The sequence below is a fragment of the Cebus imitator genome, unplaced genomic scaffold, assembly GCF_001604975.1.
Source record: "Cebus imitator isolate Cc_AM_T3 unplaced genomic scaffold, Cebus_imitator-1.0 Scaffold220, whole genome shotgun sequence".
NCBI classification, from domain to species: Eukaryota; Metazoa; Chordata; class Mammalia; order Primates; family Cebidae; genus Cebus; species Cebus imitator.
In genome coordinates this window covers 2,973,833-2,986,971 of record NW_016107535.1, presented here as the reverse complement: position 1 = coordinate 2,986,971, position 13,139 = coordinate 2,973,833, and the positions used below count along the sequence as shown (strand labels likewise).

Genomic DNA, 13,139 nt, shown 5'->3' with positions numbered 1-13,139 from the left:
AAAAAAAAAAAAAAAAGAAGCTAAGCATGGTGGCATATGCCTGTAGTCCCAGCTACTTGGGAGGCTGAGGTGGGAGGATTGCTTGAGCACAGGAGGTCAAGGCTGCAGTGAGCCATGATGATGGCGCCATTGCACTCCAGCTTGAGTGACGGTGAGACCTTGCCGAATAAACTTTTTAAGGGCTTTTTTATTGCTGCAAAAACCAAAAAAATAGTAGCTTATGAAAATATCCATTTATTATCTCACAATTTCTATGGGGAAAGAGTCTGGCAAGAACGTAACTGTGTCCTTGGCTTCAGGATCCTTCACAGGTTTCAGTCAAGTTGTTGACCCAGGGCTGAGGTCTCTTCTGTGGCTTGACTGGGAAGGATCTTCCTGGAAGTTAGATAGCAGAATTCAGTTCCTAAAAAGTTGTTGGAATATGGTCTTTCAGTTCCTGGTTCATTGTTGGCTGGAGGACACCCTCCGTTCCTTGCCATGTGATCCTCTTCAGTATAGTCAGTTGCATCATCACAGCATGCCAGCAGAGAAGACAATAGACTGAGTCTATTAGCAAGACAGAAGTTGCAATTTTATGTAACATAGTCACAGAAATGCCATCTTATCAGGATATTCTACTGCTTAGAAGTAAATTCCAGATTCTACCCACACTTGTGGGAAGCAGATTACACAGGGGTATGAATGTCGTGAGGCAGTGATCATTGCAGCCCTTCATAAAGTCTCTGTGCAGAAGGAAGTTGGGGGGTGGGGTGGGGAGAGAGAGAATTGTATTCAATTAAGGCTAAAAACTGCTGCATATTATATTACTACTTAGGACATTAATAAGGCCTGTTTATATATTAAAAGTTATGAGATGTCCTCTTATATTTTATGTAACCTAGTACTTCCCCAGAGCTTTCAATGCAACAAAATTTGAGAAATAGTAAATTGTAGAAAAAAGTATTTCCCTAATCAACTAAAAGATATGATACCAAAACAGGGAGATTATGGATATATTCTTGGGATCCAAAAATTCCATATTCATAAATTTTGATCACAATTTTTAAAAATTAAGAGAAGCAATTAGGGGTTATTTAAGGGACCAACTTCTAGCCAAGTGCTGTTATGGGATTCCATGGTTCAATGGACACAGTTATGGTCATATTGACACCAATTCATAATACTTCAATGGTTAGATACTAGAAATAAATGAAATACAATGAACTTATAAATAATGTATTAGGACCAGATGAAAGCTAATGTGGCTTGGCTGTGTCCCCACCCAAATCTCACCTTGAATTGTAATAATCCCATGTGTCAAGGGCAGGGCCAGGTGGAGATAATTAAATCATGGAGGCAGTTTGTTCTCCTGGTAGTGAATAAGTCTCACAAGATCTGATGGTTTTATAAATGAGAGTTCCCCTGCACAAGTCTCTTGCCTGCCACCATGTAAGACATGCGTTTCTCCTTCTTTGCCTCCTGCCATGATTGTGAGGCCTCCCCAGATGTGGAACTGTGAGTCCATTAAACCTCTTTTTCTTTATAATTACCCAGTATTGGGTATGTCTTTATTAGCAGCATGAAAATGGACTGATGCAAAGGCCAAAATTAATCATGGTACACTAAGATTGTGTAGTAGTTTAAATAGAGAAAAGTTGTGGTAGAATGGTAATTATACACCAATAGTACTGTAAGGAACCCTGACTCAAAAGAAAGCAGACTAGATCAGTGAGTAGAATATTCATATGGAAAGTAGCTTTTTGTTTTCAGAAAAATAACATTAACCATTTCATTTGTTAATCAGAATTTAGTTCATTTTATGCTTTTATTTAGTCTTATAAATTAGTTTTGGTACTGTATGAAACTATTAAAATAAATAATGAATAAATAGTTTTATGATTGCATATACAGAAGTAAAATTAGAGTAAAAATAATTTGCCAGCACTGGAGCTCCTTAGGAAACTTTTGCTTTAACAGATAACTGAACATTACTCTAGAGTGAGAAACACTGCCACATTCTTTTAATATTCCATTAATCATGAGCTGTGGTGAGTCTTTTGTCCTAGCCAGACTAATAAACATTTAGAGAGTGTTCTTCCTTAGGCTGACTAATCTGTTTTATAGAGATAAAGTAGACATCAATTTCAATTGTCTCTTCTTTCTTCAACAGGGATGTTTTAGGCCAATGTGTTGGTGACCTTTGCTAGTCCCGGGGTGGCAGGGGGTAGTGTCTTCCCCACCCCTGCTGTTCTTATGTTGAGCTGTTGCTATGGAAAAGCACACATCAGGCCCCTTAGGAGTATTATAAAGGGTAGGAAGCAGTGTTTTCTTTTCTGTTCGATTTTCTGGTTCAAGATGTTTGCACTATGCTGCATCAGAAGATTTCCTCTCTATCAGAGCCTTTGTCCTTCAGTCCTACTCTTTGAGAAAAGGATTCTGTCAGGTCTTGATTTTGTAATTTCACAACCTAAAATGTGTCCCAGAAGTGTCACCCTCTGAAGAGCCTATATGGGGCGAATTTTATAAGGTTGTGGTCTCTCTTTGGGAAGAGAGCAAGTACCTAAAGGAAACCCTCCTACGTGGAAATAGAAATGTGAAGATTTTGCCTATAGAGAACAGAGAAAAATACTCCAAAAGCAAGACATCCTAGGGTCAGTTACATGGTAGGAAGAAGACTGAGGAGGAGACAAGTGACTTGGGTGTGACTACCTGAATTACCTGGTGAAGGTATTTCTCTTGACACCAGTGAAACTGAGGTGTGCATGTCATGTCTGAGGGCCCAGACATGCAATCTGTGGTGTTGTGACAGAGGTGTGAATGAGGGGCTATGAAGAAGGGCGGGTTTTCTCAGAAGAGAGTCCTATGAGATGCCCAGTCGACTTTTCGGGATCAGCATTAGAAACAAATGCATAAATAGTTCTGTCTCTCCCAAAATAATGTGCAAATGTCATATTATTATGACATTATGAGGAAACCTGATAGTCAGACATCTCTCTTTCTTCTGATCTATACTGTGTCTATCAAGCTATCTAATTTGGAAGGTGTCTTTGCATTTCTAAATATTCATGAGGAAACTGACTCACTCAAACTGCACATTGAAAGCTGTTTGGTGTTCTGTGCTTCCTTTTTGGGGACAGAGGTAACAGGGAAGACAATGTGCTCTGTCCCTTCAGGTGGTCCTCTGCTGTATGAGAACATCACATTTGTCTACAACTCGGAGCAGCTGAATGGGACTCAGCGGGTTCTCCTGGATAACGTCCTGTCTGAAGAACAGTGCCGGGAGCTCTACAGCGTGGCTACTGTGAGGATGGGGAGAAGGAGGGGAGCTCACTGCACTGGCCTACCAAGAAGCTGGAACTGCTTTAGTCCTGGTCTCATCTGGATCCAGGAAACAAGACCTGAGATAGCGCTTTCTTTAGGAGAAAGACATAAGTTATTTCTGAGGAACTTTCACAGCCTTTGGGTTGGGATTATTTTAGTTTTCCCAGGTAGGATCTGGAATAGCTACTGGCGTATTTCCTAGACCAACAGCTATCTAGCAAGATCCCTGCCTATCATATAAAGTTGCTGGAGAAGTTCTTTTATTTTAATTAATAATTAACCAATATATCAATAATTTACATTCTTTTCATTTCCATAAAAAGTGATAGTATTTGATAGTAAAAATATAGAATGAAGATTAAATAAAGATATCTCTTTTAATTAAAAGAAATAATATACCAGCATCCTGGAATAAAATGGGGATGATTCTTAGGGTTGACTACAGTTCTCAGCCTTCTGGCAGCCAAAGCAGAAAAAGAGACCCAATGAAATCAACTCAACTCTGTATTTTTCCTATACACACATGGCTATCATTGATGAAGTATCTTCTTGTATTTGCTTCCAGGGAATCATGATCGTTGGTGATGGATACAGAGGAAAAACTTCACCCCACACGCCCAATGAAAAGTTTGAAGGTGCAACTGTCCTGAAGGCACTCAAAGTAAAGTCTTAACTTCTTTTGAGTTCCTTAGTGCCAGCCTAAGACTTCTGTAAGTGGCAGATATAGGAAAGAAGAAAGTTTAGAATATGTACCTATGAGGACAGTTGAAGGAAGCAAGTGTCAAATGGAACATTCCTTGTATTTCATCATTCCTCCATTTAGCCATCAACTTATCAAACGTTACATATCCTGACTAAAAAGATATAGCCCCCCTTTTACAGAGATCATGATCTAACAGTGAAAACATAATCAAACAAGTAATTATTCTCTACTGCAGAAAGGGTTGTTAGAGAGGATGGTAGAACATATTATGATAGAAGAGAAGAAGAACCAGGCAGCTCTTAGTTTTCCATCTGTTATTGGGAAGAGTTTACTCCAGTGGCACAATGTCCTAAATGAAATCCACAGACATGGAGTAGCCTTCCCAGTAGTCGATACAGACATGATAATCCTATATTAGCTCAATGCAATCTAGTGCCTGTTTTTCTTACATCCTCCAATGAAGCCATTTGTTTCTAATGTGCTTTTTTTTCAGTCTGGGTATGAAGGTCGAGTCCCACTGAAGAGCGCCCGCCTGTTTTATGACATCAGTGAAAAGGCTCGAAAGATTGTAGAATCTTATTTCATGCTGAACTCAACTCTGTATTTTTCCTATACACACATGGTCTGCCGAACGGCCCTGTCTGGTGAGATTCCAATCTGAAACAGCTCCCTTTTACCAGCAATGCAGTGGGAAATAGAACAGTGCAAAACAAAGCCCTGTAGCATGATAGTTCCTATTTTAGATGAACTCTAGATTTCTAAAACAAAAGGCACTTAGGAACTCCTATTCCCTTTCTCTCTTTTTCTTCATTTTGGTTTTCTTAAGTTCCAGACCTCATTCTGAACATTTTCCCTTTCAAATCAATTTTCCCTAATTGCTGAAGTCACGCCAAAAAAAAAAAAAAAAAAAAAAAGCTTTTCTGCTATAGGTTTTCCCTTTTGAGGAATGAGGACCATGGAAATGATAGTCACCGTGGTTTACCAGCATTAAGTGGAAGCATAGAAGGTGAAGAGATGATTGAAATAAATGCTCTTAAAAAGACAGAGACCGCCTCGGTCCCTGCTCATCCTGATTTCTTCTCTATGTCTTCTCTTATGGCCCCTGAATAGCGGAGGCCGTAGAATAGTATGATGAATAGAATGATGTCATAGGAGTAGACTTTTACACTTGGGAAGCTTTAGCTAAATTAAATCTTTTTCTTTAATTTACATTTTCATTTCATCTTCATTGTTTTGCTGCCCCACGTGAAGTACAACCATGAAATGCATGGAATTTTTTCAAGTATGTTTATATCAGAAAGAACTTTAACAGCTCAAGAGATGGGTGTGACTTGCTTAAGATTTCACACCCAGTTCATGCCAAAACCAGACCAGAGACTCAACTACTTGTCCACAGTTCTTTCATCTCTTCTTTCCCATTGTTCACCTCCCTGCACCTGCAAAGAACACCAGGAGTGGCAGAAGACACTCAGATTGTCAGTCACTTTGATGGAAGTTGCCACACTTCATTCCTCCTTCTTCCCTATTCCCTTTTCTGGCAGGTCAGCAGGATAGAAGAAATGACCTCAGTCATCCCATCCATGCTGACAACTGTCTGTTGGACCCAGAGGCCAATGAATGCTGGAAGGAGCCTCCTGCTTACACATTTCGAGACTACAGGTAGAGCTAGAACCCGCTTCAAAACAAAGCTTTTACCTAACAGTTTTCAAAGAATGAAAGCTGGAACGGTGCTCTATTTTACTTGATATCATTTTCATCTCTCTGAGGCAGAAATTCTCAAGTAACCTTCTGATGCGGCTGCCATAATCAAGAAGTGACATTATCGTCTCACTTTTATCTTAAAGATTATGCACACTTTGCATCCCATTCAATAAAATGTCCATTTTGTTTTAATATAAAAAGTAAATTTTATGTTTTTCAAAAACAAAATTCCTATTTCCCCTGGAACATATTCCTTGTGGTATGTGTATTTCAGTCAGAATACAAGGGCATGGAGTCTTGGCACCCATAAGGACTTTATCACGTCACTTATCTGTTATTCACGCCCATGGAGAATGATGTCTGCATTTTATAAATTAGACACTCAAAACTCAGGAGAAAAGAATGTCCTAACCTATTGAAAGATATTTCAGTGTGTAAAGAATCAGGAGTTGTAGTCAGCATGTGTTCATTATTACTACACTGTGATCATGATTCCAAAATATTAATTAAGCACCCTCTATCTGAAAGGCATGGCTAGGCCACAGGGAGCTCTCCAGGCTGTTAAGGAGGAAAAACAAACAAACACACATCCTTTAGAGTTACTGTTATATAAGGGAAGAAGAGAATTGTAAATAAGGTGGGCAGGTTCAGAGGGTCAGACTAAATTAAAACTAGTTAGGTTTTCTGGGGAGGAAGTGAAATGTGACACAAGCTGTGATTACAATTTTAATGGAGATGGAATAAGTGAACTTTTCAGAGGTATAACCCAAACTCTATATGATCTTCTGTTTAAGCATTTGGAGGGCCAATTATTTCAATGACTAGTTCAAAGGAAATTTATGAATGGAGGCTGGACAGTACATCACCAGTCTTCAGTATTCTGTGACCGTGCTATTGTAAGCACATAGTAGTACAGATGCTTTTTTCTTCCTTCTTATAGTGCTCTCCTGTATATGAATGATGACTTTGAAGGAGGAGAATTCATATTCACTGAGATGGATGCTAAGACTGTGACTGTAAGTAAACCTATTCTTACATTCTTATTTAGTATTTTTTAGCTCAGTATTGCCATTTTTCTACGTGGGCTTCAAGACTGTTGGATTGCAAATACTTCTGAGCTCAAGATTTTGGGAGGTTAAGAGAGTCCCAGTAAATGTATAGATCATAAACTGTTAGAAGCATCCATAAAAATCTTCTAGTGTGTTGTAGAGATGGATAAATTAAAGAATTTAGATATTAAGCATTTATCATGATCATTTAGCTAGTTAGTGTTAGACTTGGAACCAAAACCTAGGTCTTGTAATTCTTTGTCAAGTAGTTTGATGGAAATATAAGAACATCAGTTTCAAGTCACGCAAGTCACTATAGAATAAGCCAAATGATTCTACAAGGTGTCTTTCAAGTAACCTGGCTGAAAGTGTCCTACACACTTGGACTGAACATTGGCCTTCAAGTATCTAGTTTCCAAAATTATTATATATGTGTGTATGTACACATGTGTGTGTATATACCTATAGATATACACATATATATGTGCATAGAAATATATACGATTGTGATTGTATGTAATAAACCAATACCTGAAGATTGATAAACTCACACACACACACACACACACACACACACACACACATAAATATATGTAAATAAAGAGTAAATCAAAAGCTCAATTCAACCATCATCTTCCTAAGCAAACCTGTGCCTTTGGAAAACAAGCCTATTTAGTACTTAAAGACTATATAGTTAGCATCCTTTGGTCTTTAAGCCAAAGAGCATACACAATGGTAGAGAAACATATTTTACAATTGGGAAAGTAATTAGATTATAGTTCATCAGGTGTCTCTTTCCACCATACAAAATGTAAATAGTTGGGACGTGTATGTGGTAAACTTCAAAGTTTTGGCATTATAGAAGCTATCTCTAAAACTTTTCTTGAATTCTATGCTTTTCCCCTCATAGCTTACATGCTTTTCTTGTTAGTGAAACACCACATATGTCCTTCATGACACAGTACTGTGGAATAAGCAGATTACATCAAAAAGTATGTATCACTGGGCTTAAAGGTGATTCTGATGAGGATTCTGGTTAAAATTGTCTAGAAAAATTGTTATAACTAAAAAAAAAAATTTCATGCAACTTTATAGAATAATGTATGTTAAAAAGGTCATGATGCCTCACTTTTTTGTAATAAGCTTAAATGCTAATATGGGAGTACTTTCATGCTCCATAATCTGATATATTAAATCAAGATTGACAACCTGGAATTTATAATCCAGAAGTTTTTTATTTTTTTTCCACCTCTGGGAAAGCTTGTGTGTAGGAAGCATTTGATTTCTGATCTCTGCTAATTCTGAAACAGGTACAAAAATACTGGCATTTCGCAGTTTGAAAGTCAGGTTGTTGAAAAGATTTCTTTGCTTCTCCTCCATCTAGTGGCCATATTTGGAAATGCTCGAGGCTTAAAGCAGGGTATGCCTATTTCATTAACTGTTGACTGTTGACTGGAATTCTGCTTTTTAAAGACGTGAAAGTAGATAATATTTTCCTTTGAGGGTGCTACAATTTTAATTAAAATCTATAACTATTTTTAAAAACACTGAATCTAACCTCCCCTGAAAAAAGTAAAACCAATTTAAACAATTGTTTGTATGTTATATTATTATTATACCTTAAATTCTGGGGTACATGTGCAGATTGTGCAGATTTGTTACATAGGTGTACACATGCCATGGTGGTGGTTTGCTGCATCCATCGCCCCATCATCAACATTAGATATTTCTGCTAATGCTATCTCTCCCCAATCCGCCCCCCACCCCCGCTATTCCTCCCCTAGCCCCCAACCCCCCAGGCCCCAGTGTGTGATGTTCCCTTCCCTGTGTCCGTGTGTTCTCATTGTTCAAGACCCACTTATGAATGATCAACAATTTTTTAATCCAAAAGCTCCTATTTGAGAACATTTATTTTTCTCAAATTACTTACACTTCATATTAATGCATACAATGACATTTTAGAGAATAATGTAGATAACTAAAATTTTAGATAAACCAGTTTTTATCCCTTTCCCACAGGAGATTTATTCTAGTACCAGTAGCAACAACCAAAAAAATTGATATACTTTTGTTTACGTTTCTCTTTGACTGTGGAGGAATGAATGGAGCAGAGAGACGGCACAGCTTGAGGCCACACAGGAAGTAAAGTCTTCTGAGTCCTTTACTTTGGAAAAATCTGGAAGTTGGATAATTATCTGAAAGGTGGCTGAAATTTTACTTTTATGAATGACAATCACAGCACAAATGCTTTTCTGACTCGATCATCAGTTAGACGGAAAGCAAAAGGAATATTTTAAATTATGCTTAGTATACTTGGAAGATACATGGGTTCTTTTCAATAGAGCATTTATTTGTGAGACCTGGGAATTTAGGGATGTTGGTTTCTCTGTGCAAGTTCAAAAAGGATAAAATTTAATGAGTTCCATTTGTTTCATGAAAAATTAAATTCGATATAAACAGGGCTGTGTTACAAAACTATGTTTATAATCATTATCTAAACTTCATAACATATTTTTCCTGTAGAAACAATGTCGCACATGGAAACAGGTTCACTAAAGCTTGTTTATTCCTCCAAATACCTGACATGTATCAGATGATGTACCCTGTGTGATGAGATTAGAGACCCTTGTGAACCCACACCTATAATCAGTTCCAACTGCCTCATGCGGTTCACAGCTTCTTTTCCTAAACATTCCCAAAGCTATTCATGTTTAACGGTACTTTCAATTCCACAAGAAAGAAAATACTAAATTGCCACCACACTCTTTTTTTAGTCTTATAAAATGTTATCAAGACCTGGTAATCACGTAGAAGCACTGGTAAACGTGTGTCTGAGTGAGTCCTGACCAGCACCAGGGAAGGGGCAGCCCAGAAAACCTGAAACTCCAACATCCCAACACAATTTAATCAGAAGCCTTCTCTATCCTACTTCATAAGTTTTACATTTCATTTACGTTGCTGTTTCTATGTGGAGATGTACAAATTCCTTCTCCAGAAAAACAGAATCTGATTGACACTGAGGTTACCACTGACTAGTGAGCCCCCTAGATTTACATCAGAAAATCTGCCTTGGTAAAGTTGTGTAGGAAAAGCAGTTCCAGCAAAGACAAATCACTCTTCAGTTATTGTGAATAGGAGAGGAACAAGACACTGACTGCTGTTTTCTGCTCTTCGTAACACTTGCACACAAATCACAGATACACACACATGCAGACTCCCATAGACACAAACACACACACGCACACACATAAACACATATGCACCCACCTGGCTCTCTGGCTTTCGGACTCCTCCACCTACCTCTGACTTTCCATATGTAGTCACACAGTCCGTGAGTACCGATGTTATGTAGCAGTCAAGGACTTTAAGAAATTTTAAAATATTCTTCCTATAGCTAGCATTAAAAACCAGCAAGCTCATTTCATGTGGAAGGATACTAACAATTTACGGGCATATGTCAACTCAAGTCAATTCAGAAAATGGCTAGTTAGAACCAGCCCATGTGCTTACCTAGTAAAATGGCTAGTGCCACTTTTTTGGTTTTACTTTACTTTTCTGAGCTATACTGAGGAATGAATAAATTTCTGTATTTCCCAAGGAAGAACAATGGACTCTACTCACGTGAGACACTTCTTTAAACACAGAAGCAAAGCCTCTACTATTCAGCTGCTTAAGCTCACTCAACTTGCAGAGCCACCTTGTTTGATCTTCTGCCCTTTTTCTCTCACTGCTCTCTTCTCCCTAAACACTGTGGACAGCTCCCTCTGAGCAGTGCACAAGCTTGGAAGGACTGTGTCAATCTTGAAAACATTAAAGGCCATGGTGAATAGGCCACTCCAGTGGGGGTTGGGTTCTCACCACTAGAGATGTTCAAACAATGCCTAAATAACCACTGGGAAAGAAGAGTGTAAAGGAAATGAAACATCATGCAGAATTATGACTTTAGAGTTTTAAAAATGTTTGCATTGTGAAAAGTACATACACTCTGAATGTACAATTTAAAAATTAGAAGGAACATACACTCATGTAACCCCTAAGTAGATCAATAACAGAACTTTTCCAGCACTGCAAATGTTCTGTTCTTTTTTTTTTTTTTTTAATTCCACAGGTATGGAATGGACATCTACCTCATATCCAGGTGCTTTGATAGTGCTAAGGAAATGAATGATGAGAGAGCAACTTTGCCTTCTTTGAATCTGCAGGCTATTGTCATAGGATGTATTGAATGATTGCTGTGTATGTGGACTTTACCACCCATTTTACTTGAAAAAAGTTTTTTATTTTCTGAGGTATATATTATTTTGACCTTAACTGTGTTTTACAGCTGAGAACATTGAGACAGTTTACATCATCTTCAATCCCAGGATTCCTTTTCTTCTTCGGTTCAGTCCTTAACTGAAATAATCTCATAGGCCAGAGGAACAGGAGTTGTGGAAATGTTTACGATACAGCAATTGAAAGTCTAATTTTTGCCTTCTTTCTCAGGCCTCTATAAAACCAAAATGTGGGCGCATGATCAGCTTCTCATCTGGAGGAGAGAACCCGCATGGGGTGAAGGCAGTCACGAAGGGCCAGAGGTGTGCAGTGGCTCTGTGGTTCACCCTGGACCCACTTTATAGAGAATTGGTGAGTTTCTCACCCATCAAGAAAGCCAATTAGGCTTGCTGCATGAACTGCTCTATCTGAGAAGTCCTTTAAACTGCTTCATCTGAGCAAAAGAAGAGGGGCTATAAAGGCAGTTCTTAATCAGATGTGTTCTAATAAGTGAAGCTCTTTGTAGAAATAGCTACGTCAGTGATAACTGATAGTCACTAACATGTCTTGAGCTTTTTAACAAGTTGTAAGGCCAAGCATAGTGGCTCATGCCTGTAATCCCAGAACTTTGGGAGGCCGAAGTGGGTGGATCACTTGAGGTCAGGAGATCGAGACCAGCCTAACATGGTAAAACCCCATCTCTACTAAAAATACAAAATTAGCTGGGTGTGGTGGCATGCACCTGTAATCCCAGTTACTTGGGAAGCTGAGGCAGGACAGTTGCTCAAACCTGGGATTTGTAATTTGCAGTGAGCCGAGATCGCACCACAGCACTTCAGCCTGGGCAACAGAGCAAGACTCTGTCTCAAAAACAAACAAAAAAAACCCAGTGGCATCAAGAAGGAATCACTTTTTATTGGTCACCCAGAAGACTGATTTGTTTCCTTACAAATCATAACAAACAGTTTTGAATCACTTACGAAACATAGTTAGAAGAGGGTAAGGAAACTTAAAAGATTATTACTATTCCTACATTAAATATTTAAATATTATTATTATTTGCAAAGTAGCTGAGGACACTTAGCTAGGAGGAGAGCATGATCTCATCGTTTTGGAAGCTCATGGGCAGATGTCATAGTCTCTACTTGCAAGGCTGCAGAGGCATGAATTACAACCAATGGCTAGAGGCCCTGGAGGGAAAAGTTGGGCTCAACACAGGAATAACTTTCAAATAGTCACCAGAGTTTGGCCGCATTGTCTGCTTCGGAAGCGCTGATTGGATGGCTGCAGTCAAAGCCCAGGCAACTGCTTGGCATGGAATGCTGAAACAGCGTCTGAAACATTGCAGCAGAGGCTGAATTGGCTGACTTCCAAGTCTTCTCCCGCCCCAAGTATTGATGAAGCTATGAAATTCTATCCTTACAAATGGCATTCTACCCAGTTTTCTTTCTTAGGTTCCTAAATTGAATGCAATTTCATCAGAAACTATTTAAAAATAATGCCCATTTCTCATCTACTTTTCACCATCAAACCCAACTCACAAAGTGTTTGCCCACATTCCCTAAGCCATTCTTTCATATATTTTACAAAATACCTATTATGACCTTTTATTGTACAGAAGACCTGTTATTATCTGCCTGGGAAACTCTGCTGGGTAGGCCCTAGGGGCAGAAGGGTAAACAGAACAAGGTCTCGGACTAGAAGGCTCTTGGACAGATCAACTAGTAAATAGGCCGTGAGAAGACAGCAGTATACGTTTTGTAGCGGGGAATCAAGGAAGACTTCTATAAGCTCAGACCTATGAAAGAAGAGGATAACCAGTCATGGAAAGAATGGCCCTGGCTGGGAGAGGTGGCTTCCGCCTATAATCACAGCAGTTTGGGAGGCTAGACAGGTGGATCACCTGAGGTCAGGAGTTTGAGACCAGCCTGGCCAACATGGTGAAACCCCGTCTCTACTAAAAATACAAAAATTAGCCAGGCGTGGCGCCAGGAGCCTGTAATCCCAGCTACTCAGGAGACTGAGGCAGGAGAATCACTTGAACCCAGGAGGTGGAGGTTGCAGTGAGCCGAGATCGTGCCAGTGCACTCCAACCTCAGCGACAAGAGCAAGACTCTGTCTCAAAAAAAAAC

General features: G+C 39.0%; 1 protein-coding gene across 1 annotated transcript in view; it reads left to right on the top strand.

Annotated features, from left to right (window-relative positions):
* Nucleotides 1-13,139, top strand: part of P3H2 (prolyl 3-hydroxylase 2) — a 166,381-nt gene that overhangs the window by 146,856 nt on the left and 6,386 nt on the right. Inside the window, exons 9-14 of the mRNA XM_017549601.2 lie at nt 3,153-3,280; nt 3,866-3,961; nt 4,497-4,647; nt 5,545-5,662; nt 6,645-6,720; nt 11,239-11,379. Coding sequence (XP_017405090.1) covers nt 3,153-3,280; nt 3,866-3,961; nt 4,497-4,647; nt 5,545-5,662; nt 6,645-6,720; nt 11,239-11,379 — 710 coding nt within the window. The remainder of the gene's footprint in view (nt 1-3,152; nt 3,281-3,865; nt 3,962-4,496; nt 4,648-5,544; nt 5,663-6,644; nt 6,721-11,238; nt 11,380-13,139) is intronic.